Source organism: Elgaria multicarinata, chromosome 18, assembly GCF_023053635.1.
Source record: "Elgaria multicarinata webbii isolate HBS135686 ecotype San Diego chromosome 18, rElgMul1.1.pri, whole genome shotgun sequence".
Lineage (NCBI taxonomy): Eukaryota > Metazoa > Chordata > Lepidosauria > Squamata > Anguidae > Elgaria > Elgaria multicarinata.
Genome location: NC_086188.1, coordinates 2,011,453 through 2,034,615, shown reverse-complemented (window position 1 = coordinate 2,034,615; position 23,163 = coordinate 2,011,453). Strand labels below are relative to the sequence as shown.

Here is a 23,163-nt window from a genome sequence, read left to right as displayed (position 1 = left end):
TGTGTGTGAGGGGAGGGGGCAGCGACCGCCTGCCTGCCTGCCTGAGGGGGCGCCTCCCTCCCTCACGACCTGCCCCTCTTTTCTCTCCCTCGCCGGGCTCCTCCCCGCCATGGTGGGGGGCTGAAAGGAGCCTTCGCTGCCGCCGCCGCCTCGGCGCCCGCCCGCCCCCCTCCATCCCTCCCCTCCCTCCCTCAGCCCCCTCAGCAGCAGCAGCAGCAGCAGCAGCCCTCCCCGCCCTCGCCTCCCGTTCCCCTCCCCTCAGCAGGTGCTGTCAACGCTGCCGCCGCCGCCTCGATGGGGTCCCCGGCCGGCGCTCCGGGCTCGGCTGCGGCCGCGGCGGCGGACTCGGCGCAGTGGCTGTCGGTGAAGGAGGAGACCATCTTCCTCCACGACGGGCTGATCCGGGTCACCGACCTGGCCGAGCTGCCCAGCGAGATCATCGGCGTGGCCGAGCCCGGAGACACCGAGCTGGAGGTGAGGAAGGAGGGAGGGAGGGAGGGAGGAAGAGGAGAATCTGGCCTTCCTCATCACCCCCCCCCCGCCATGAATTAGTCTTTAACAATAACGTTGGTGGGGGAGGGATATTTGGCCATCATCACCATCATCATCATCATCTCCCCTCAGTTTAGGCTTTAACAGGAGGTGTTGTGGGGGGGGGGGGGAGTATGCCCTGCTGGGAGGGGATCTGGTCAGCATCCTCATCCCTGCAAATTTAGCCTTTAATAATAAGATGAGGGGTAGAGGAGGAGGAGGAGGATCTGGCCTTCCTCATGATCAACAATAACATGATCATCATCATCTTCACACTCTCCTATCCCTGCTCTATGAATTAGTTTTTAAACATAAGATGGGGGAACGGCCGGATGGACAGAGAGAATTTGGCCTTCATCACCAGCATCCAAACCTCCAAATGGATCTTTTAACAATAACATTGATGCCAAAGTGAGAGGATGGGAGAGAGGGAATAATGGGGTGGGAAGGAGGTCAGGATTAGAGGAAGCCCCTTAATTTTGACATTGTTTCCTTTATTTTGACCCATTATTTCCCCCTTGTGTGACTCTTCTTTTACCACCCCCCTGTAATGTTGATGATGTTTTTGATCAAGACTGACCCAGAGGAAAGATTTTGACATCTTTTACGCCCCCCCCCCCCCGTTACCCTATTACTCAGGGATGGGGTGGGAGAGGAAAAGATGGGATGTCAAAACTCTGTCTGTGAACTATGTGGTACCCATATTTGAGTACCCAAAATAGAGAATATGGGTTGTCAAAATTAGACAAGAGGGAAAATAAAAAAGGGCTCTCTCTCCAAATCTGTGGTGTTGGAAATGGGGAGGTTGTCTGTAAATTAGGTGTACCCCAAACTAAGGATGTCAAAATTGGGAAGGGGGAGGAAAGAAATGGTAGGTAGTTCAAATGGAAAGACAGGATGAGGGAAAAATAAGGCTATTAAGTTGCAATGAATTGGGAGAGGGAGAATACAAGATGGGGCAATGGGTCAAAAAAACAGAATTGGGAATAGGAGGATGCCAATAAGCAAAAGATGGGGGGAGTGAGAGGTCAGAAGGGATAAGACAGAGGGTCGAATTGAAGAAGATGTGGAGACAGTGAGGGCAAAAGGTTACAGGGACGTTGGGTAGGGAACAGGTTGTGGCTGGGCTGTGGCATGTTTGAGGTAAAAGACATGGGGAGCAAAATCAGTGAGGAATGGGTACAGGAAGTCAGAGGTGGTAGGCCGGAGGTGATGGAGGCTATACTGTGAAGTATTAGGGCCAAGGAGATTGTGGTTACTAGATGGAGAGTGTAGGGAGCTGTGTAGTATCAGGTGGAGAATCAGTATTTGGTGATGATGATTTTGGGGTGTGGATAACAGAGGAACACCTAGGTTTTCCAAGAATGTCTCAGCCACCAGGATCATAATAGGGGAGAAGGGGGAGATCAGCAAACATTAAGAGAGATTAAAGTATCAAGACATACACAGACACACATTCTGGCAGGTCTGTCGATACCCAAATTTCTTGAAATGATGGCTTAAAGGTGATTCAGCACCAGGGAAGGGGGTGGGGGAGATAGGATGATAAAGCTATTGGAGCTTCCCTTGTTTGAACCAGGAAGGGTGAAGCCTCCCTGTCTTCCTTTTCCGGAAAGGTGTCTCCTGACAATTGATCCTATGGTGGTCTTAATTATTACTGTTAGTTTGTTATTTAGCAGTTATGCGAGTTTGTTTTTACCTTGACTTGTGTCTGAGGTGTGTTTAGGTGTTGGTACCTCTGCTGTGGTTATCATGATTGTCGAAAAGACTCGTTTCCACCTCCGCCTCCCCTTCTCCTCCTGTAAATGTGAGCCGTTGATGGAGAACTGTACAGAGCTGTGATTGTGTGTTGTTTGTAATGTGTTCTTTGGGGGAACTGCTGTCAGTCATTTCTGCTGGCATCTCGTCCATAGTCTGCATCGCTTTCTCATGCACCTCCCTCTGTCACCCCGCCCTCTCCCCCAGCAGTGTGGCTCTCAGTGACACAGGTTCTTTGTCAGAAGCTGGGTGGCGTGAACCGAATGGGGAGGGTTCAGCAAGCACTGCTTGGCAAAAAGCTCTCTTATCGCCAGAAAGAAGGTGACAGCGAGGTTAATTCCTTGTTTGTGTCCTTCAGCTTAATGAGGAAAAGGAATATAATATTTCCTAGTGTCTTTTTTTTTACTTTTGGGAATAGTCTAGGCATTGCAGGCCGGTTGTTATTAAAATGAATGCTACCAGCAATGCAGGGCCAGTCTTTTGTGACCGACATCTGCTGTTTCTGGGGGAGTGAAGAATGCAATGATTCATTAGTCTTGTGGTCCAGAGTTCATCTTTTTGATATCAATACAGCTTGCATGCAGAAATGGGGTTGAAACATTAGTTTTGTGAGCTTTAATGGCTCAAATAATCACATGCGAGGTAGTTGTCATCTAGACATATATATGAACATTCCTGTGCATTTGTTGATCAGGAGTGTGCCATCATTCCAAGAATTATTTGGTTAATTATCTTGTACAGTCCCTAAAATTGATGATAAACTTGCCACAGGATTGAAATTAACAAGTGAGACTTTCTGGATTATGAAATAGAAACTGCAATTCACAGGCATTTTACTCTTATACTATATAGTTTACATTACTAATTGAACATGGATTTGTTGTGACAGGCCTTAATGTTATTATTACATCTTTCATCTGTGTAAAATAATGTAAATAGCTACCTGAATATATGTATTTAGGGTGCAGACCTATCAAAACTTTGTAGTACAGACAAAAATAGAAAATCACAAACCTGGGGTCTGGCATGGGCTTCATTGTGATGCTTCTGCTATCTAAAATGCAGGAATTCTAAAACTAAATCAGTGGTTAATACTTTGTCAACCCCAGTCACAAAGTTTCTTCTGGTTGCAGGATTTCTGTTATATACCAGTTCTCCTCCGGCTACAAGGTGCAGGTTCTAGATTGTGCACAGGTTCTGGATTATGATAAACAATTTTTAATCTATATTTTATATTCTGGAAAATACAGTAGACTTGATGGGGCCATTTTGTTCCATGAGGTGAATATACATTTATTTAATATATAATATGGCTCAACCAACAAATGGATATATCATCATTAACAGTCATTGAGACAAAACACTTTTAAAACGTGTTAGTCACTAGCTATTTCCCCCCAAAACTATTCTCCACATTAATTATCCCAAATGCAAAGGACAGAGATCAGGAATGCTTTGTCTGAGCTGAGCCCAAGACAGACAGTGCTCATTTTGGCCTACAGATTCTGAGAGGCATTGGGGCTTAGGATACTTGGCACAGATGAGAGTGGAGGGACTGATGGTTCTGCCTTGGGTGAAGGTGGGGGACAATGTTCCCTTTCAGCCCTGTTTTTATAATTTTATGGGGCAACAGGTCACAAGATCACCATTGCAGATATTGCATCTCAAATTGAACCAGCGGACTAGTCTGTTACGCTCAGGTTATCTAGAAGCTTGAGCATGGACACAGCATATTCCCTAACTTTAGGCTTTAAAATTAAGTGTTTGATTAAAATGATCTCCATCTGACTCTTTATGGCTTATTGTCTACTGCATCTTCTTCCTTCACTGCACATTTCATTTATTGTTTCTGTAGAATTGTATGTGCAATTGCCCCCAGTGTACCACTGACACACATTGTGTCAAGAATTTGGGAGCATTGCTTCATTAGAGAGGTCATGATTAATGAGAGGTCTTTGTAGGTGTGTCCTGGTAACTTTGGCATGATAATTATTAAATGGAATACTGAAGAGGTTGAGAAATTCATTCAGGCAAAGGGAGAGTTGGAAGAGGGAGCGGATAGTGTTGCTAATTCAAGCGATCATATACTTAACAACAACAGAAATGACTTTAGCACATATGGTTGCAGAGATAAACCTTCCAAACATTGGCAAAGTGTAAATGGCTGCAGCAGCATCTAGTTGTCTTGCTGTGGTATTATAAAGAGCCATGGTAGTCTCCTGCTACAAACGTTCATACAACTATGAATTCCAACAGAAAGAAATGGCCATGAAACTATTTTATTGGGGTGGGGAGAGGGTATTATAAAAATGTGGTGAAACGGAGCTTGAATTATATGTATCCTATGAGAAGTATAGCATAAATGAAGAAATAATGCACTTATAAAAAACAAAAATTAGCGGTGTGTTAGTTAGCGACAGAAGTTCTCATCCTTAGCACCAAGCAATGATGGAGCTTCAGTTAGCCTTGCTATATACAGTTCCAGGGACCATTGGTCAGAAGTATGGTTGAGATTAGTTTTAAGGTCTACGCAAGGAGCAGAATGAGAATGCTGTATGTGTGTAAGATGGCCAGCTCTCAAGCTGGCTTATACATTGTTCTGATTAATTTAATCCAAACCTGCAGTGGATACTTACCTAAAGTTGCCTGGCAGTACCCTGAGGCCAAGCCGTTGCAAGATTGCATGCACCTTAGAAGCTGCTTTTTGCTACTGACCAGGGTGGCAATATTCCCTGGAGGTTCCCATTGGTGATTCACCTTGGCTGTCATACTGGCTACACAGAGGGGAAGTGATGATTCCTTTGCTGGCCTCTTTTGGGTGGTAGCATGTCAGCCCGCCAATTATTTCATTAGGATCTAATTGATAGGTGTCCAATGACTAATCAGCCCATTCCGAAGGATCCAGACACGTGCAGGAATGCCCTTGGGCAAACCGGGGAGTGATAGTTCAACCGAAAATGAAGTTGAAAACCACATGATCATTGTGAAAGGGTTAAGGCAGTTTAAGGGTGATAGCTCACCAAACAGATTGTAATCTCTGCGTTTAGGAGATACTTAACACTTTGGAAAACACAAATAACCTGACATACAAAACATACCCTTGCATTTTATTTATTATTACACTCCCTTGCCTTTCCTCCAGGAGGTTTAGGGTAGCTGATTGGCTTTGCCCTACTCGCAATAATCCTGCAAAGTAAGTTGGCCTGAGAGATGGTAAGCTTCAGAGCTGAGGGGGGTGGTGGTTCAGCCTGGGTCTCTTGGGCCAGCCCAAGCTCTACCCATCCACTGTTACACAATGGCTTTCCATTGCGTTTTATACCTACGATACAATCAGTAACATGCATTCAGGCATGTGGGTTACTGACCAAATCTTGGCCTGCATCCAAACAGCCACACAACTCATTCTGGGCACCCAGAGGGGCTTGGAGCTTGCATTACTTCAAGAGCAGGCCTCCCATGCCATGACAAACACTTTCAAAATGGTGGGGAGTTTCAAAAAGAGCTTTTGACATGGTATGGGGGTGTCTTTCAATCCAGAGTGAAAAACTAAATATCCCACTCAGTGCACGTAAGCCCTTGGGCACGTCCAGCACAGCTCTTTGGATCCTACCCTTTGTTTTTCTCCAAAGAATTCCATCCCACGTATTCATGTCATTGTCCTTTTTAGCATGTGCTCCATTCAGCTGCCAGCTTGTGCAGCGTAGGTTAACTCAAATGTATGAGCATAGCTGAGTTTCCTTCTTCATTGCTGGGCCTGGGAACTTGCCAGAACTGCACAGAGATTCTTCTGGCACCTAAACAGTATCCATGATGGCTTAAATCTGAAGCAAAAGCCTCCAATTGCAAGCTTCTAACTGAATGAAATGTAAACATGGCATCTCTGGACTCAACCCAGCGTTACGTGAGTGGACTTCCACTTGTGCAGCAGAAGTCTCCTTCCCCTCCCTCCCTGCATGCCCTCCAGATCGCCCCTGCAGGGTCTCCTAATCCTCCAGACCAGCTTTGATGGTATGGGGTGGGGGCTGTACTAGGGAGGGGTAATTCACAAGGAGAAGTCAAAATTATATTTTATCATGTAAGCTGCTTGGGAGGAGCCCCATGGTCAAAAGGTGGGATATAAATTGTACAAGAAGGGGCTGAGACCAAACTGACAGTTGTGTCATGTGGATGCAGAATTGTTTTATATCCTTCAGCCTGGTGGTCTCACAGTGTCGTAAGATGTGCTAACAAGGCTGCAGAATGGGGCTTTTTTGGTAGGATAAATGGGTAGGATAGTGAAGTGAAAGAAACTGACTTATTTGAGGGTTCTCAGTGAGTCAATGACAGGTACTGGGAGTTGAACCCGGGGCTCCCAAACTGAAATGATGATGATGATGTGCCTAGACATAGAGGCACAGCAGCAAGCATCCTGAAAACTTTGTGAATTGGCTTTGATCATACAAGCCATCAAGAAAAGTAACTTTTTCCTCCCATTCCCTCAAAGCTCCTTGCTCACTTCCCCACTCTCCCTTTTCCTTTTTCACAAAGTGGGTCAGTGAAACTTTTCTTTTTCTCTTTTCGCCTAAAGCGTTTTATAAGCTACACACAATATATGCCGCTAATTGGGCTGCGCGGCTGTCACTGGGGAATCATTTCTCTATGGCCCAGTGATAGCAGAGTGGTAGCGAGGGCTGCTTTGTTCAGTTTGGTGTGAGCAAAATCGCTGCTTACTTAGAGCACCATTTGAACCAGAACTTACAAGTTTTTGAACCATAGCTTTTAATTATAATGCAGAATGAAATAGAAATGTGATAATTTTGCATGAACTATAGCATTTTTAACGTTCTGAAATGTTCATGGAATTGTTCGGTATAGTACTTGCCTGATGTATAGTTTTGTGTCACTTGAAAGCCTACACACTTCAATAGAACCCAAATCTGAACTTGGTTTGATACCAAGCTCCTGAGCAGCTTGGCCACAGTGCAGACTACAGATGTTTGCTGAGTCAGTGAATCTTATTGTGCAGTGAATGGTCCCAAGTGAAGGAAATAAATGCAAATAAAAGTTCTTCTAGCAAGCAAGTTTTTATCGCAAAACGGGAAGAGCCTGAGGTGGACTTTGCTGTTGTGAATCAAAGGTTAAATGGAAACTCTTTGGACCACACAGTTATGGGCAGGAGCCAAATGTTTGACACAGGCAGATAGAATGGTGGTTGCAGGAGAAGAAAAGTTGTGTAGCACATGAGGCTCAGTGGAAATAAAGTAGTGACTACAGATAGCAGAGCAAGGACCAGGCAGAAAACCTAGGCATCCGTCTGTGCCATCCATTTTGTAAATTACTTGGTAGAATAGCAATATCCACAGTCGTGCAATAGAATCTCTACCTCGGTGCCAGATTTCTAGTGAACTATCTTAGGTTTTAATTGGCACAGAGACCTAAAACGAATGTAAGTGGCACACAGTTGTAGGAAGAGTTGAGTATAGAGCTGGTGCTGTATTGGTCCCAGGGCAAGAATGAACATGAGTCCATGTCATGCGCTGCTGTCAGTGCTGTGCTGAAGTTAATGCGCCACTCAACTGCAACACCTACACTGCACTGGTCAACAGAAACATTCTGGGAATCTATGTAGTCCCAAATCATAAGTGACAAATTACAAAAATGGGTGGAAATCCAGGGTTGACCTTGTTGCTCTTGCATATGGGCTAAGATGGTTTGCTTCCTGTTCTCTCGTTAGCTTCCTCCCCTGTTCCGTTTCCTTCCAAATGGTAGCTGTTTTGGTCCATTGCAGCAAAATCAGAGTTGTGTAGAAATTTCACACTATCAAGTAAATGGTGGCATGGTGGTGGTGATGAGATTTGAAGGTTGCTTAATGCTCATTAAAATCTCTGGGGATCACCTCCCCACTCCCATTCACAACATATTTTTTACATATCGTATTTTCCCCCTACCTGCTTCATCAGGCCACGTGGGAAAGTAGTTTAGCTGCTGCTTTGCTTTCATCCTAAACACTGGGGAATTATTACAGCCATTTCCCCAAAATGTACAGAAAGAACAGTTTTTATGGTCTAGATGTCTTGAAATAGATGCATGTGTGCAACTAACAGGTGTAGCAGGATCAAGGATGCATTTAGTTTTTGACTGACATACCATTATGAGATAGCCTTAGCACCAGCTGATCTCATCATTCGATAGCCTCTTCGCAGTGGGTAATCTTGTTATTTTCTTCATGGGACAATCTTCCATCAAGGCCCAAACCAGGATCCATAGTGCAGTTTCAATGGTAGGTAGATAACCTGGCGGGTGTGCCTTGGGCAGCCCTGAAGAAGTGTGCGTTTGTTTGAGATCACTATGTCTTCGTAACCGTGTCTAAGTTCCAAGTAGCTACTGCAGGGTGTGCAAAGGCCTTATGTGAATCATCTTGGCTTTTTAAAGAGCAGGTCATAGGGACATAGGAAGCTGCCTTATACTGATGCAGACCATGGGTCCATCTAGTTCAGTATTGTTTACTCTAACTGGCAGTTAGAGTTTCAGGCAGGAATTTTTCTAGCCCTACCGGGAGATGCCAGGATTCAGAAATGGGACCTTCTGCCTGCAAAGCATGTGTTTTATCACTGAGTTATAGTCCTGCCCATATGTGATGCTACTCATGTCAGCATTTGCCTCCCTTCCTTGCTTCTGGACATCACAGTTTGGCTGTCTTCCCAATTTTTGTTCATCTTAAAGGGAACGGGGTTTGTGGGCTGCTCTGCCACAGTTGTCCTTTTAGAGTAGTGGTTTGTCAGACTCAACTGAAAATCAAATTAGTTAAGGTTCTTTTGCATATACCTTTTGCATAGACCCTTGATAGAATTCTAAAATAACCTGCAGGAAAACTGAAAACATGTCATAAGCCACTTGCAAGCCATAAATCCTGGTTGGTAGCTGGATTGGTCCTTGTGTTAGAGGTGAGCACCATTCTGATGGCACTGGCAATAGAAGATCCTTCAGCAATGGGCCAACAATTGCTCATGTTACTAGGGCTGGCCATACCGTGAGGGGTGTTTCAGAGGAAGGGCTGCTAGCACTACCAATCCAAAGGCATTGTGCAGGAATTCCTTCTTTTTTTCCTCTGCTAAGGAAAAAAGCAGTAGGAAAACACAAGAGGGTTATAAATTGAAGTCAAAGATGTCCAACCCCCTTTAAAATTTCATGAATGAGGCAAGCTGATAGCGCCACAAAAACCTAATCTGTAAACACCCCTGGTAGTGATATCCGGCTGCCTCTGGATACACGTTTTGGGTGCAGCTAAAAACAAACAGATGTTTAACTCAATCATTTTTCAACCTGAGGAATGTAATGTGGAAAGGTAAAATGAAAATAATATATTTGAATGTAAGAGAAATGTTTTAAATAAACAGAATTGGAATTTCTACCTCAAGCACATTATCTTTATTTCCTCTGCCCTTCCACACCTGTGTAAAGACTTCAAAGTTCGGCCAGCATGAAGATGGCTGAAGAAGAGTTCCACTGTCAGGGATACCTGCCTGGAGGTGACAGACAGCCTGGGTGTGGCAGGGCAAGGTGTGGGCTGGCCCACCTGTTCCATAATGCCATTGAATAGCATTGCCAAAAAGGGATTTCACAGGGGCAAAACCTTGGGGAAAGTACTACTGCCAATTTCCAAAGAAAACCCACTCAACCTAGAGTAAGGTGCTGCTGCAAATTTTAACGCTGAAAATCCTAATGGATTTTTAAAAGCAACTGTGAGTTTTGGACACTGCTAAATCAATACCTGTAGCAGTTGTCTTGTCTACACCGGCTGATGTTTCTTTGGTTAATTATCCTTCAAATTCATTCTGGATAATCCTATTTATTGTATTTTGAGTTTTGTCCTTGGAAATGATTTAAAAATAGTGCAGAACGCCATCAGAATTGTTCATGGAAAAGAAACTCTTTCGTATAGCATATCATGTAATCTCATCTACAAAACATAAAGAACAGCTCTTAACAAAGAGAAGGTTGTAAATTCAGAAATATAGATACTGATGATAAGGGGAATTGTAACATTACTCTAACTACTTGATCCAACCAGATGGTGGTTGGACTTTAACAGTGCCTTTGTGCAATGCAAGTTGATAATAAATGCTTAATAAAAGTGCCATTATGTGTGTGAGATGCATACTCTCACTAGATCAGAGCACATGGGGGTGGGGGGAATCAATATCAGAAAAATTCTTCTGTGCAGCCCTGGCTTTTAACTGCTTAGCTATTAAGACAATGGTGAAAGTAGTGAGGTCAGAAGGTGAATGAAGCTTGTGTGCTTTCTTGGGGACAGGAACTAAATAGTAGAATTGACGCTTGAGTAGTGTCTAATCAGTAGCAGGAAATGTGGGTAGTTTATCATTTTGGGGTACTCTCTATTTGAATAAGAGAGACCAGAGCAGTGGGGTCTTGGTGCCTAGCAAAGCAGGTCTTTGGAATGGCTGTTCTGCGGCATCTGTGCTCTTTAGTATGACTGAGCTGTTCCAGCAAGGCCGTTAGCTAGGGCTTAATTTCTAAAAATGGAGAGACCTGCTAATTAAAAGAGGAAAGAACTGCTGACTGTGATATTTTGTCATACTTTTTCCGTGCAGTTTTTTCTTTGAAGTGGTGTCGCTTGTTCTCAGGAGGAGGAAGGCATGTCATAATGTCTTGTATCTGAGGGGAAACCAGAGAGGGATAAAATGAATATTGAAGAACAGGGCAAAACTGAGCAGCTTTAGATCTCGGCGCTGAATTTGTAAAGCACAAGGAGAGAAAGTTCTGTCACCTGAGACAGTCTTTTTTTTAAAAAAAAAAACTCCATTTGTTCTGCAACACTTGAATTCTGAGTCCAGACGTCCCAGTTTGCCTGCCATATGAAAGCTGATACAGAGCTTATGCCATAGTGTCATACTTATCTACAGGCTCAGTGACATAAGAGTGTGCAACCCAGCGCATTGCTTCATCATCGCAAACTTTTCCCTTTTTTTCTTTAGATCTTAACGTTTGAGACCAAGGATCCAACAGAGCTGTCTGAGCGTCTCCGTTCCGTTTGCGGAAATCAGAGCAACGCTTATGCCCGCCTTCTGGAATACCGCTTGAACGCTCTGCGTGGACTCTGGAACGCCCAGCGGCAGCTCGCCTTGGAGGAGCAGCATGAACGGGAAAGCTCTGGGGACGAGGAGGCGCTGGCCTTACTCAAGCGGCAAGGCCTGTTGCAGCAACCTGAGCAGGCGCCCTTTACTTCGCGGATGGGGCTGCTCTTGGTCTTTCCCCTCATCGAGTCCCAAAGTAGAACAGACCCGTCCCTGTGTAACATAACTGCCGAGGTGCTCTTGACTTGCCTTCGTGACTGCCAGCCCTTGAGCTTGACTAAGGAGCCGGTGGACTGTCTTAATGGTATCGAGTCCTTGCTGTGCTCGTGGTTGGAGGAAACGTCCGCCTCAGGCCAACAGATTCCACACAAGCAAAAAGAAAATGCTGCTGCTGCCCTTGTTGCCTTGGCTTGTGCAAGGTAGGAGAAGAGGTGAAATCTGGGTGTGAGGATTTTTTTGTTGTTCATTTGTTGTGTATACCTGTATTAAATAGTAGCAGAAAATCCTCGGGTGTCCCGCTGCTGAACTAGATTCCGCCCGGCGACAGGTATTTGGCTTTTTTGACCCAGTGCTGCCTTTTCTCCTGCCCCCATTTTAACTTATAGCAGCAGTGGATGGAAGAGGAAGTGCTGTCATGACAGGAGGCAGAGGGGGGGGCAGTAATGGGCAGCTCTCATCCTTCATGCCTGCTCTAACGGCAGGTTCAGCTCAGAGAGCCAAATGAACTTGATTTAGATTTTAACCCAAAGTCGTCTTTCCTGCACTGCTACAGAGGGATGCTTCGGTTGCAAGCAGCATGTTAGATAGGGTCCCAACTAAAACTGCTGAGAAGAAAACTGAAAATGATGAAGAAGAGGTTGTTTGTTTTCTGGGCAGGGGGAGAGATAAGCCAGAGTTCCTGATTCGTACGTCGCCTCAAATAACTCAGGGACAGAATGTCCCTGGGTTCATAGAATCATAGAATAGCAGAGTTGGAAGGGGCCTACAAGGCCATCGAGTCCAACCCCCTGCTCAATGCAGGAATCCACCCTAAAGCATCCCTGACAGATGGTTGTCCAGCTGCCTCTTGAACGCCTCTAGGGTGGAAGAGCCCACAACCTCACCAGGCAACTGATTCCATTGTCGTACTGCTCTAACAGTCAGGAAGTTTTTCCTGATGTCCAGCTGGAATCTGGCTTCCTTTAACCTCAGCCCGTTAGTCCGTGTCCTGCAGTCTGGGAGGATCGAGATGAGATCCTGGCCCTCCTCTGTGTGACAACCTTTTAAGTATTTGAAGAGTGCTCTCATGTCTCCCCTCAATCTTCTCTTCTCCAGGCTCAACATGCCCAGTTCTTTAAGTCTCTCTTCATAGGGCTTTGTTTCCAGACCCCTGATCATCCTGGTTGCCCTCCTCTGAACTCGCTCCAGCTTGTCTGTGTCCTTCTTGAATTGTGGAGCCCAGAACTGGACGCAGTACTCTAGATGAGGCCTAACCAGGGCCGAATAGAGAGGAACCAGTACCTCACGTGATTTGGAAACTATACTTCTATTAATGCAGCCCAAAATAGCATTTGTCTTTCTTGCAGCCATATCGCACTGTTGGCTCATATTCAGCTTGTGATCTACAACAATTCCAAGATCCTTCTCGTTTGTTGCTGAGCCAAGTATCCCCCATCTTATAACTGTGCGTTTGGTTTCTATTTCCTAGATGTAGAACTTGGCATTTATCCCTATTAAATTTCATTCTGTTGTTTTCAGCCCAGCACTCCAGCCTATCAAGATCACTTTGAAGTTTGTTTCTGTCTTCCAGGGTATTAGCTATCCCACCCAATTTGGTGTCATCTGCAAATTTGATAAGCGTTCCCTGCACCTCCTCATCCAAATCACCTCCTCGTCCAAATGTTTAGCTGCTCCCTCTCACAGCAGCAACAATCGTGCAATATGCACCAGCATGTTTGCTCACTCATAGTAACCCAGAGTTTTTAAACATTCTGGGGTTTTGTGATACGTGAACTGGACTGCTTGTTGTGGACTCTATTGCAAAACTGAAGCCGCTATGTATGATATTTTGCTTCCAGTGCTACCTTGTTCACTAATCCATGGACTTCCTCGCCTGTATTGAAAATTGGAATATTATTTATTTATTTATTTATTTAGAAATAACTTACATCGCCTATGGGGTGGAATTGCCAGGTCTCACAATGCTTTGTCACAGTCTATTACTGTTGGTTAATTCCTCTTCTGCCCATTTTCTTCTTTCAGTTTAGTAGAGCCACACAGTGCCCATTTTTTGTGCCATTTAGCTTTCCTTTGGGGAAGTGGTTTTTTTTCCCCCTTTTCATTCTACTGTGACCTTCTTAAAACTTCTGCAGATCAATGTCCGTGGCTAGAGCATCAATATTTTTGAATTATCTGAGATAGCTATGGGAATGTAGCCTGCACTGGCTGATGCCTCATTTGCATTATTTGCAGGGCAACACAAATCACTAAACCTTTAGAAATTGACACGAGCTGTGCAGTGATCAGTCCAGAGGTGTATATAGGATATTTTTCATTATCATCTCCCAGAGATCACTGACGGTTTAAAGTTATTGTGGTGTCTTCATCATTTCCAGTTTCAAGCGGTTATGACATCAGCTTGTACGCCTAAAAAGGGAAACATAAAAATTAGATACGGCTAATAAAATATTGATGTGAAATGTTTCTTTTAAAATTAAATATGATTCCAAAGTTATTTTAATGGTCACAAATGGATTCCTCAACTTGTACAACCACAGAAATGACAGCATACGCATTTTCCTATATGGTATGGAAATGTTTGTATATGAAAAACAACATCAAAAATTATGCCATTTTATGTGGATCCCTAATATAATCTCTTGGTACATGTGGAAACACTTCTTTCCATCCTATCTTAATTATGTTTGCTTATGTGATGGATCTTTACTGTACAGTAACAGCATCCTACTGAAGAATAGTAAGTTGCACAACCCATGGAAATATTCTGCTAGTTTTGAGTACTGCTATTCCCAAATAACAGTTCACTTATTTGATGTAAGCTTTTTCGAATTACATTTTTTTTTTGGAACTTCATGGCCTTGGGTAGGTTCTGCCTTAAGTTACGTATGTCTCGTGGGGTGGGGTTCTCTGAGGGGAGGTGTGTCTGCTTTCAACTTCCATGCTGAAATTCTGTAATGGATTATGGAATGGCGGCGATGGACATTCCTTTGAATCCCTGACTGCTTTCAGTGGTGTTGCCCTATAACAGGGGAGGGAAACTTGGAGGTGGGTCTGAGGCCATTTTTGCCTCCCCCAGAGTCTCCCACAAACCACATGATGGTAGTGGCAAAAAAGTAGTGATTTGCTGCCATTTTTTTGATGGCCAACTGCTACAGAATGCTAAAACAGACACATTTAGCTTAAAAGCCACCAATTATTTTGCTGCTGCCACAAATTTCAGCAGTGCAGTGGCGGTGGGGGCTACATATTGCAACCACTGCCCTATAAGATAGTGTTTGGTAGCATTGATTCTGTCCCCCCACTCCATCATGTCTGCTTGTACCTTCAGCATGTCACCATTGTTCTTTGGGTAACAAAAGTAATATTGGCACCAAACGATAGTTGTGTCTACACTCTTACAAATACGCTGCTTGGTTTCATGTCAGCTGTGTGCTTTTTCACAATTGGGTTTCTATAGTCTGCACTACACTGATGTATATCAGTTGCACATCCAGTTTTTGACAGTGATCTACTGAGTTGCAGGATCTCCACTGATGGATTCTTCCATGGCACTCCAATTGTGATACTACTTTGACAGTTCCTCTCGCATCCTTGTAGGTTTGAGCAGTGGCTCTGGATGGTGAAGATATGGTCACAGAGAAGAAAACAGGCATGGGCAGGGTCTGTTAGCCTGTAAATTATCTGTGTCCCCCACCATCATCCATCCCAGACGATAATAGAATCTGAAAGGCTGGTGAATGCCTCCATGTCCTGTTTCAGGAAATCATTAATGTATCTGGCAGGTTTAGATAATTAAGCTTCATGTAATAAAATCTCTAATATGTAATACCCTATTTCTTCAATTCTAAGACGCACTTTTTTCCCCATATAAACATCTCTAAAAATGGGGTGCGTCTTAGAATCACAGGTGTGTCTTAGGGGTTTTTTTTTCTGTTGGTGGAACTGAAATTAGTGAGCGTCTTACAATCGAAGAAATACTGTACGTGTATCAAGTCATGCTAGGCCCTTGTTGGAATTCCGTGAAATGAGGTAGAAATTGGAACACCCCCAGGGGATCCGTATGTTTGCAAAGTAAGTTGTTTTGTCATCTTGAGGCTTTGAACTAGTAAGCGTTTGCTTGACCATTGACTTCTCCAATCCTTCTGCTGCTCTCAGTTGATGTGTTGCTGCGTTTCCAAGAAGTGACTCTGCTGCCCTGTGTTTTGGCTCTTTCCTCAGGGGATCACTGAAAACGTTTGTTCACACGGTACATCTTCTACAGAAGCAAACAGATTTGGGGTCCTTGCCTGTGGCCGATGTGTTATACAGGTAGGAAGGAGGATTTTGATCATGCCACACCTCGCTAAACATCTATGGGCATGCAGCAGTGTTGATATTGTTTAATGATCTAAGCATGGTCCAGAAAGCTGATGGTCAACAGTTAGAAAAGCCAGTTTTCCCCTCATAAGAACATGAGAAGTGCCCTGATGCTGGATCAAACCAAGGGTCCATCTAGTCCAGCACTCTGTCCACACAGTGGCCAACCAGCCAGCCATCGGCCAGGCATGAACAAGCAGGACATGGTGCAACAGCACCCTCCCGCTCAGGTTCCCCAGCAACTGGTGCACACAGGGTTATTGCCTCGAATACTGGAGATAGCATCTTGGATCTTGATAAGCACACAACCATCAGGGCTAGTAGCCATTATAAACCTGAAGCACACCAGTGGTTCTCATCGTTCATACAGAGGCCATCCACGATCAAAAATATTTGAATTTTTATTTATTTATTGCATTTTCATACCGCCCAATAGCCGAAGCATCGACCTCTATGTAGCTAATTATTTCCATTTCAGAGAAGATTTCTCTTTCTTTCTGCACCTCACTTTGTATCTGCTCTCTAAAGGTTGCTGCTTTTGGAAGGGGGACCTGGGTCACCCTCTTGTTTGCTTGGGGGCAAGCACATGGTGTCCTGGGGTTTTGAAGACATGTTGCCAGCACCTGATGCCAACCCTGGCTCAAGCTCAGAAAATAAAGGTGAGATGAGTGATTTTAAACAGCAAGATTTATTTTTACATTAAAATGCCGTGCACTTAAAATACCTGATGTCGTATGTTACTAATATAGATTAAAAAACATGACCCGGTCATGGCAGGGGTTGTGTGGAGGCAGCCAAAAGGCATAATTGCCAAAAGAAATGCAATTCCTTGGGCATGGGGGGGCATCAACCACACCAATCTTTTTTTGTTTCTGCCACTGCCACAATACAACCTGTAGGAAAGTCCATGGTGTGTGTGTGTGTGTGTGTGTGTGTGTGTGTGTGTGTGTGTGTGTGTTGGGAATGGCCCCAGGACACCCATTATAAACCAGCAAACCACTGGGGTTTTTTTGCCACAGCTGCAAATTTTGGGGGTGGGGTTCAAGCAAATGCCATTGCCTTTTCTTAGGAATAGAAATATGTAGACCTTTTGTGAGCATATTGGTCCAGCAGCAGTAAATAATCCTAGTGAAGTCCTGCACACATCCAGACTGCTTCTGCCTAGGATAGGAAAAATAGCTTCTGTGTTATCCCAAGAGGCTGCAGAGGGGATCGGTGCTGTCTCCTCTCTCCAAATTTCCTGACTTTGGAAAAGGAATCTTTCTGAACAGTTGTTTCCTCTTACAGATGCAGACTTAGGGCGCTGCCTTGCAGCGGATGGACTTTATCTTTATACAACAAACTCCGTTGGCAGGGGAATAAGCAAATTAGGGTCTGGGTTACACGGTACCTTACGGTAAGTCACAACATCATTAAATGCCCAATTTGTTTATATTGTCAGTTTCTGTAATTGGCTTTTAAATATAGGCTAGCAAATGATTTTGAGGGTTGTGTCTAAAATAATGAGTCTTGCTGAGACCAGAGTATTGGGAACAACTTGTGGATTTAATTGTGTGGCTTCTACTGTTTTGAATGCTGTGTAGCACTTTTTGTGTAATTTTTGTGTTATTCCAGCTTCTGGTGGGTTTTCAGGCTTAAAACTACTTGGAAACTAACTCCTATATTGCAATTTGAATGACTAACTCTGACAAGGTCTGCAGATCATGTGCTCCAGAGCAGTCTTTATTCTCTTGGGTTTATAGGTTGCCGCCCATCCTGAAAACATGGACTCGGAAACAGGCCTTCTGATGAGCTCAGTAGAACTGTTCTAGATTAAAGCTCACAAGGCTCACAGGCCATGCAGCAGCAGAATTACAATTTGCAATCAGTGCTAAACTAGACGTGTTGTTGTTGTTTGTTATTTTGGGGGCTCTGCGTTTGTGGTTTGTTTCTGAATCATCTCTCAGCGATATCCAGTTCAAGTGTGACCACAGATTTTTTGGGCAGTACAAATTTTTACCCCTCTTACCTGTTTAGAAAAATCGCACAAAGATCTGGATGTCCGTACTTTACTTAATGCTTCTCCTTGATTGTTGTTTCTTGGGGTGGGGAGAGTTCCCTTCTTAATAAACGTATTTATTTACGTATCATATTCTGCCCTTCTACCCCTAACTCAAGGCAGCTAACAACCACCATAAAAGCAATACCACAATGCTTTCCTCCCCTACGTACTGCTTTTGTTTCAGAACTAGGTGCCCTCTTCATCCCTGCTCTATATGTGAATGGGGCAAAGACATGCTTTAAAGACATGATTGTCTCACATGTCTAGTTTGGCCCCATCATTCCTCTTTGAAGCAGCAGGCTGCAGTTTGTAAATTTCAGCCGGGTTCCTGGTTTTCCATCTCCCATGTACTAAATTGTGTCTGATAGAAAATTGCTGAAGCAGATGCAAGCCCAGTTTGCTTGCTGCCGCTTGAAACATAGCTGCTTCCTCTGCCCCCATCAATCCTTAATATTTCACTCTGTGTATTTTGAAAATGGTTTGCTTATGAGGTGTTTCAGAAAGGTCAAAACCCAGAAAGGTTTCATGATTGAATGGAGTCGGGATACAAATGTAATAAATAAACGAAGGCGCATCATAATTGAAGTGTTCCTCCCTGGCTTTTCCCTTCAGAGGCTTTGTGTATTGCCGAAACGAAGAGTTGGAATCTGGCTGGGTCGCTTTTGGCAACAGCAAGCTGCTACACAGGCCGGTCTCTTTTGATAACAAACCTCACTCCCTTTTCCAGGTCATCGACCAGAATACCCTTCAGGTAAAGTAAAAAGAGGGAAAGCATCTTTAGTTTTCCTACCCGCTGTAACAAGGATGGGCAGCTCGTGGCCTACAAGTCCCCTCACCCCTCACCATTGGCTATGCTAACTAGGGCTGATGGGAATTGTAGGCCAAAACACATGCGGCCCAGCCCTGCTTCATATAGTTTGAAAAAGACTGATCATTTTTCAGAGATAGTATGGTCCAATCAGCTAAGTTATTAATATAATCGTCCTCTGGAAAGTAAAATGAAACGTCCCACAAGCGCTTTGTCTTCTTCTGTAGAACCTATTTATGCAGCAGTAAAAGCTTTATTGTCCTTTGCCATGAAATGTAGGAATATAACTTGGATCTTGATAAGTATTCCAAATAAATAAATTAATATTTCATGTCCTGCATATTTCAGAGATGACTTAGTAGCAGTCTCTCTTTGAAGGATAGGAATCCAATATCAAGCCTGTCTGTGGATCAGCAAAATGGTGCATGCTGGCTGTATCTGTGACTCATGGCCCCAATCCTAAGACTCGCTACATCAGCAAATAAGCCACTAGCATGCAGCATATCAGTTGCTGAGCCTGCATAATGTCTCAGATCGGGACAGTATCCCAGAAGTGGAGAGCTGGTATTGGAGGCATTTTTGTAAGCTGATATGCTAGTTTAGGCATCTGTGATGGGTGATTGTGTGTGGGGGGGTGGGGGGGATAAATGATTCCCAAGGTCTGGAGGACCTCTGCTTATTTTTCTTGCATCATGTTTAGATTGCTCTTGAACCTTTCTTAAAAGCTTCCTCTAGAGATAGCAATTATTTTGGCCAGAGTGAGCAAGGCAGTTTTGGAAAGCATGTAAATAATTTTTCACATGTTAGTGGAGTAATTTTTCTGTTTCACTGCTGGCCTAAATGTTAACGATTCATGCCGATAATTCAGATGGGGTCCTGTGCTGTTATGATGCATGGAACTGCCTTGTACCCTAGAGACCATTGGCCCATCTGGTCCAGTACTGACTGCTCTGGCTGGCAGGTGGCTCTAGGAACATAAGAAGCTGCCTGACACAGAGCCAGGCCATTGGTCCGTCCAGCTCAGTGTTTGGGCAGCGGCTTTCAAAGGTTTCAGACAGGAGTCTTCCCCAGCCTTACCTGGTGATGATATACATTGAACTTGAGACTTTCTGTACGTAAAGCAAGTACTCTGCCTCTGACTCCAGGCCGTTCTCAGTTTTAAGGGAGTAGAGTAAAATCAATCATATGGGGGAACGTGAGGGTGGGGTGGGGAGTTTTTGATGGGTATATTTTTTATACGTAGCTAACTTTTCAGCATGCTTGATTGGCAAGCATGAGTTTGCAAAGCGTGAGCGCCTTTGCTTTGTAATGATTTCAGCAAGCCATGTGATCAAAGCAAGATCTGTTTCCGATGCTTAAAAAAAAAAAAAAAGGCCAGATCTGTATAGGATCCGTTGCTGTTCACATCCGTCCAAAGCATAAACATTGATCTTAATTGCAAGAATTAGACCAGTGAGTCAGCTAGCCTTCTGCAAAATCACTCAGTGTGTTGTGGTACTTCCAGAATCAGTGTTCATACTGTGAGCCAGTAAAACCTTTTTCTCTCCCCCACCCCGCTTGCGTCTTTGTTGTGCCTCAGGTATGTCAGCTTCTCCCAATGCCAGCAGATCACTTTCCAGTAGGCAGCACTATGACCACTGTACATCTTTCTTCGGATGGGACCTACTTTTACTGGATCTGGTCTCCTGCAAGCTTGAATGAAAAAACACCAAAGGGACACTCCGTCTTCATGGATGTCTTTGAGCTCACTGTGAGTGCCGTTCCCAAGGGCGAGAACTGGGCTTGTGTCGACTGCTTATAGTACCTTTTGTCATTTATTGTGGAGCGGTGTCAATTTGCGAAATATTTTCCCTTCCGTGCCTTATAGCTGCTGCCGCTCCCGGACAGGGATAATTTGGCCTCAGAAATCCATACTCTGCTAACCTCCCAGATGGATTGCTGCAATGCATTTTATGTTGAAAATGGTTCAGAAGCTTCCATTAGTACTGAATACCAAGGCCAGAATTTTGACTGGCACAGCTCTCTTTCGCCCACGTCACGCCAGTCTTAAATGAGCCACTGGCTTCCTGTGTGCTTCCGACCCCAATTTAAGGTGCTGGTACTTTTCCTTCAAGCACTGAACGCCTTAGGACCCCAGAACCTGTCTGTCCTTTAAGATCACCTGCCCAAGCTCTGCTCCATGTGCCTCTTCCATCTGAGGGGAGGTGGGCATTAACAAGAGAGAGGGCTTTTACGGCAGTTGTCCCACAGCTATGGGGTGAAGCCCCCCCCCCCACACTCCAAAGAGGCTTACCTGATGGCCATGTCTTTCAGGCACCAGGCAGGAATATTTTTAGTTTCCCAAGTGTTTTGATCTTGTTGCCCAAATGCCTCATTACTTTGTTTTAAGGCTTTACCTTCCACTTTTTCTTTCGTTGATTTTGCTTCCATTGTGGTCCAGCCATTCTAGCGTGTGCTGCCTAGGGAGATTCTTCTGTCTACATCGCTTATAAACTTTGCAAACTTAGCCAAAGCCCTTCCTGTTCTAGCAAGCTTTTCCAGCAAATTATTCTTCAGGTTGTTAAAATCGTCTGCTGATTGTTGCTGCTCAGTCTTCTTCTTCTCCTCAATTTGCATCTTACGTGCTTTTGAATTGCCGTTTTAATCTTTTTTAAAAAAAAAAAAGTCAAAAGCCGACACCTTCACATTGCAACATGCTCAAAACTATACGTAGCTGGCAGGATGGGTGGTGGTGGTGGTATCCTCTGTCATGATATAGATTTAATGCTTCTCCCCTTCAATCTTGTGTTTTGGGAGTAGGTATGATTTCAGATGCAAGTTTATTCCCCCCCCCCGGCCCCAAAAATGGTTAAATCTCTGTGTTACCTTGATTCGTTGGACTAGATGGAGAATGGCGTCTGTGCAGCCAACCCCCTGCAGGAGCGCATTATACTAATGAGAAAAGAGGGGGACTCGGCCAAGAGTATTAACGAGATGCTTCTGAGCCGGCTTTCGAGATACAGAGCCTCTCCCTCAGCAACCTTGGCAGCACTGACGGGCTCCACCATCTCCAACACGCTGAAAGAGGATCAAGCAGGTGAGACAGGAGTTTGTCGCATCCTGATTTTGCGCCTTCGTCTGGTTTGATATGAGGGGTCCTGGACTTACAGCCCGGCGTCTCTCACTGTACGGAGCAAAACACACCAGGGCATGATTACAGTGGATGATGTGCTCCTTCTCAAAACCCAGCGTCAGCCTTCCCCAGCTTGGTTCCCTCCAGACGTGTTGGGCTACAACTCTCAGAGCTGGTACACCTGGAAGCTGTAGTTGGAACACTTCTGGAACGCTCCAGGTTGGGGCAGGTTGTCCGTCATACTGTAAACTAGCTGTAGGCTTCTCTTCTGGGCTTGAATCTCCCTTGTCCACCTGTCCGTATTTTTCTCTCAAAACCTTGCTCTGTTTCACTTTTTGTCCATGTCAAAAGTGTTTCTTTGCTTCTCACCACTTTCATCTTGTCTTTTCAGCTGCGAACACTAGTTGTGGCCTGCCTCTCAAAATGCTACGGAAGACTCCGATATATACGTGCGGGACATATCTGGTGATGCTAGTCCCACCTCCGGGGGGCTCCGGCAGCTCTGCCACGCGGTCGCTCTTTGGTGGAACCAGCGGTTTGTCATCCTTGAAAAGTAAGTTCCCTCCGGCTGCCTTCTACTCCTCATTCTCACCAGGCTGGCTTTAGGGGAAATGGCCACGTCGCTTGTTTGAAGGAGCAACTCCTTGCTATTCTGCACAGTTCCTAGCTATGTTCTCTCCTTCACGCACTGCCTTTCTTGGAGGCAAATCATTAGTTTATTCCATCTGTCGGCCTCAAGGGATGAGGCTTCCTTCTAGTTTATTTCCCAGTGGTTCTTTGGCTTAATGTTGGGCTAACCAAGTTTGAACCCTGAAACCTGCTTTCAGCGCAGGGTTTTGGCCGAATGACCTGAGATGGACAACCAACCATTTTCCTTTGCATGTCAAGGAGTGGTGTTCTTTCCATCTATTTTCTCCCTGTCCCTCTGCAATGCTGGAAGTGAAATTGGTTTGTGGTGAGGGGGGGATTGAGGCTGGCGGTGTCTCGCCTGGCCCGTGGCACACGGTGGTGATGCTGACTGTGCAGCACCTATTATCATAGAATAGCAGAGTTGGAAGGGGCCTACAAGGCCATCGAGTCCAACCCCCTGCTCAAGGCGGGAATCCACCCTAAAGCATCCCTGGCAGAGGGTTGTCCAGCTGCCTCTTGAAGGCCTCTAGTGTGGGAGAGCCCACCACCTCCCTAGGGAACTGGTTCCATTGTCGTACTGCTCTAACAGTCAGGAAGTTTTTCCTGCTGTCCAGCCGGAATCTGGCTTCCTTTA

The 23,163-nt window shown here is 44.8% G+C and overlaps 1 protein-coding gene across 1 annotated transcript in view; it reads left to right on the top strand.

Moving 5' to 3' along the window:
* Positions 1-294: 294 nt before the first annotated feature.
* The window catches only part of HECTD4 (HECT domain E3 ubiquitin protein ligase 4), an 88,863-nt gene continuing 65,994 nt past the window's right edge, over positions 295-23,163 (top strand). The window contains exons 1-9 of the mRNA XM_063144102.1: positions 295-474; positions 11,265-11,782; positions 15,801-15,890; positions 16,467-16,597; positions 17,226-17,334; positions 18,592-18,730; positions 20,367-20,537; positions 21,671-21,863; positions 22,291-22,452. Coding sequence (XP_063000172.1) covers positions 295-474; positions 11,265-11,782; positions 15,801-15,890; positions 16,467-16,597; positions 17,226-17,334; positions 18,592-18,730; positions 20,367-20,537; positions 21,671-21,863; positions 22,291-22,452 — 1,693 coding nt within the window. The remainder of the gene's footprint in view (positions 475-11,264; positions 11,783-15,800; positions 15,891-16,466; positions 16,598-17,225; positions 17,335-18,591; positions 18,731-20,366; positions 20,538-21,670; positions 21,864-22,290; positions 22,453-23,163) is intronic.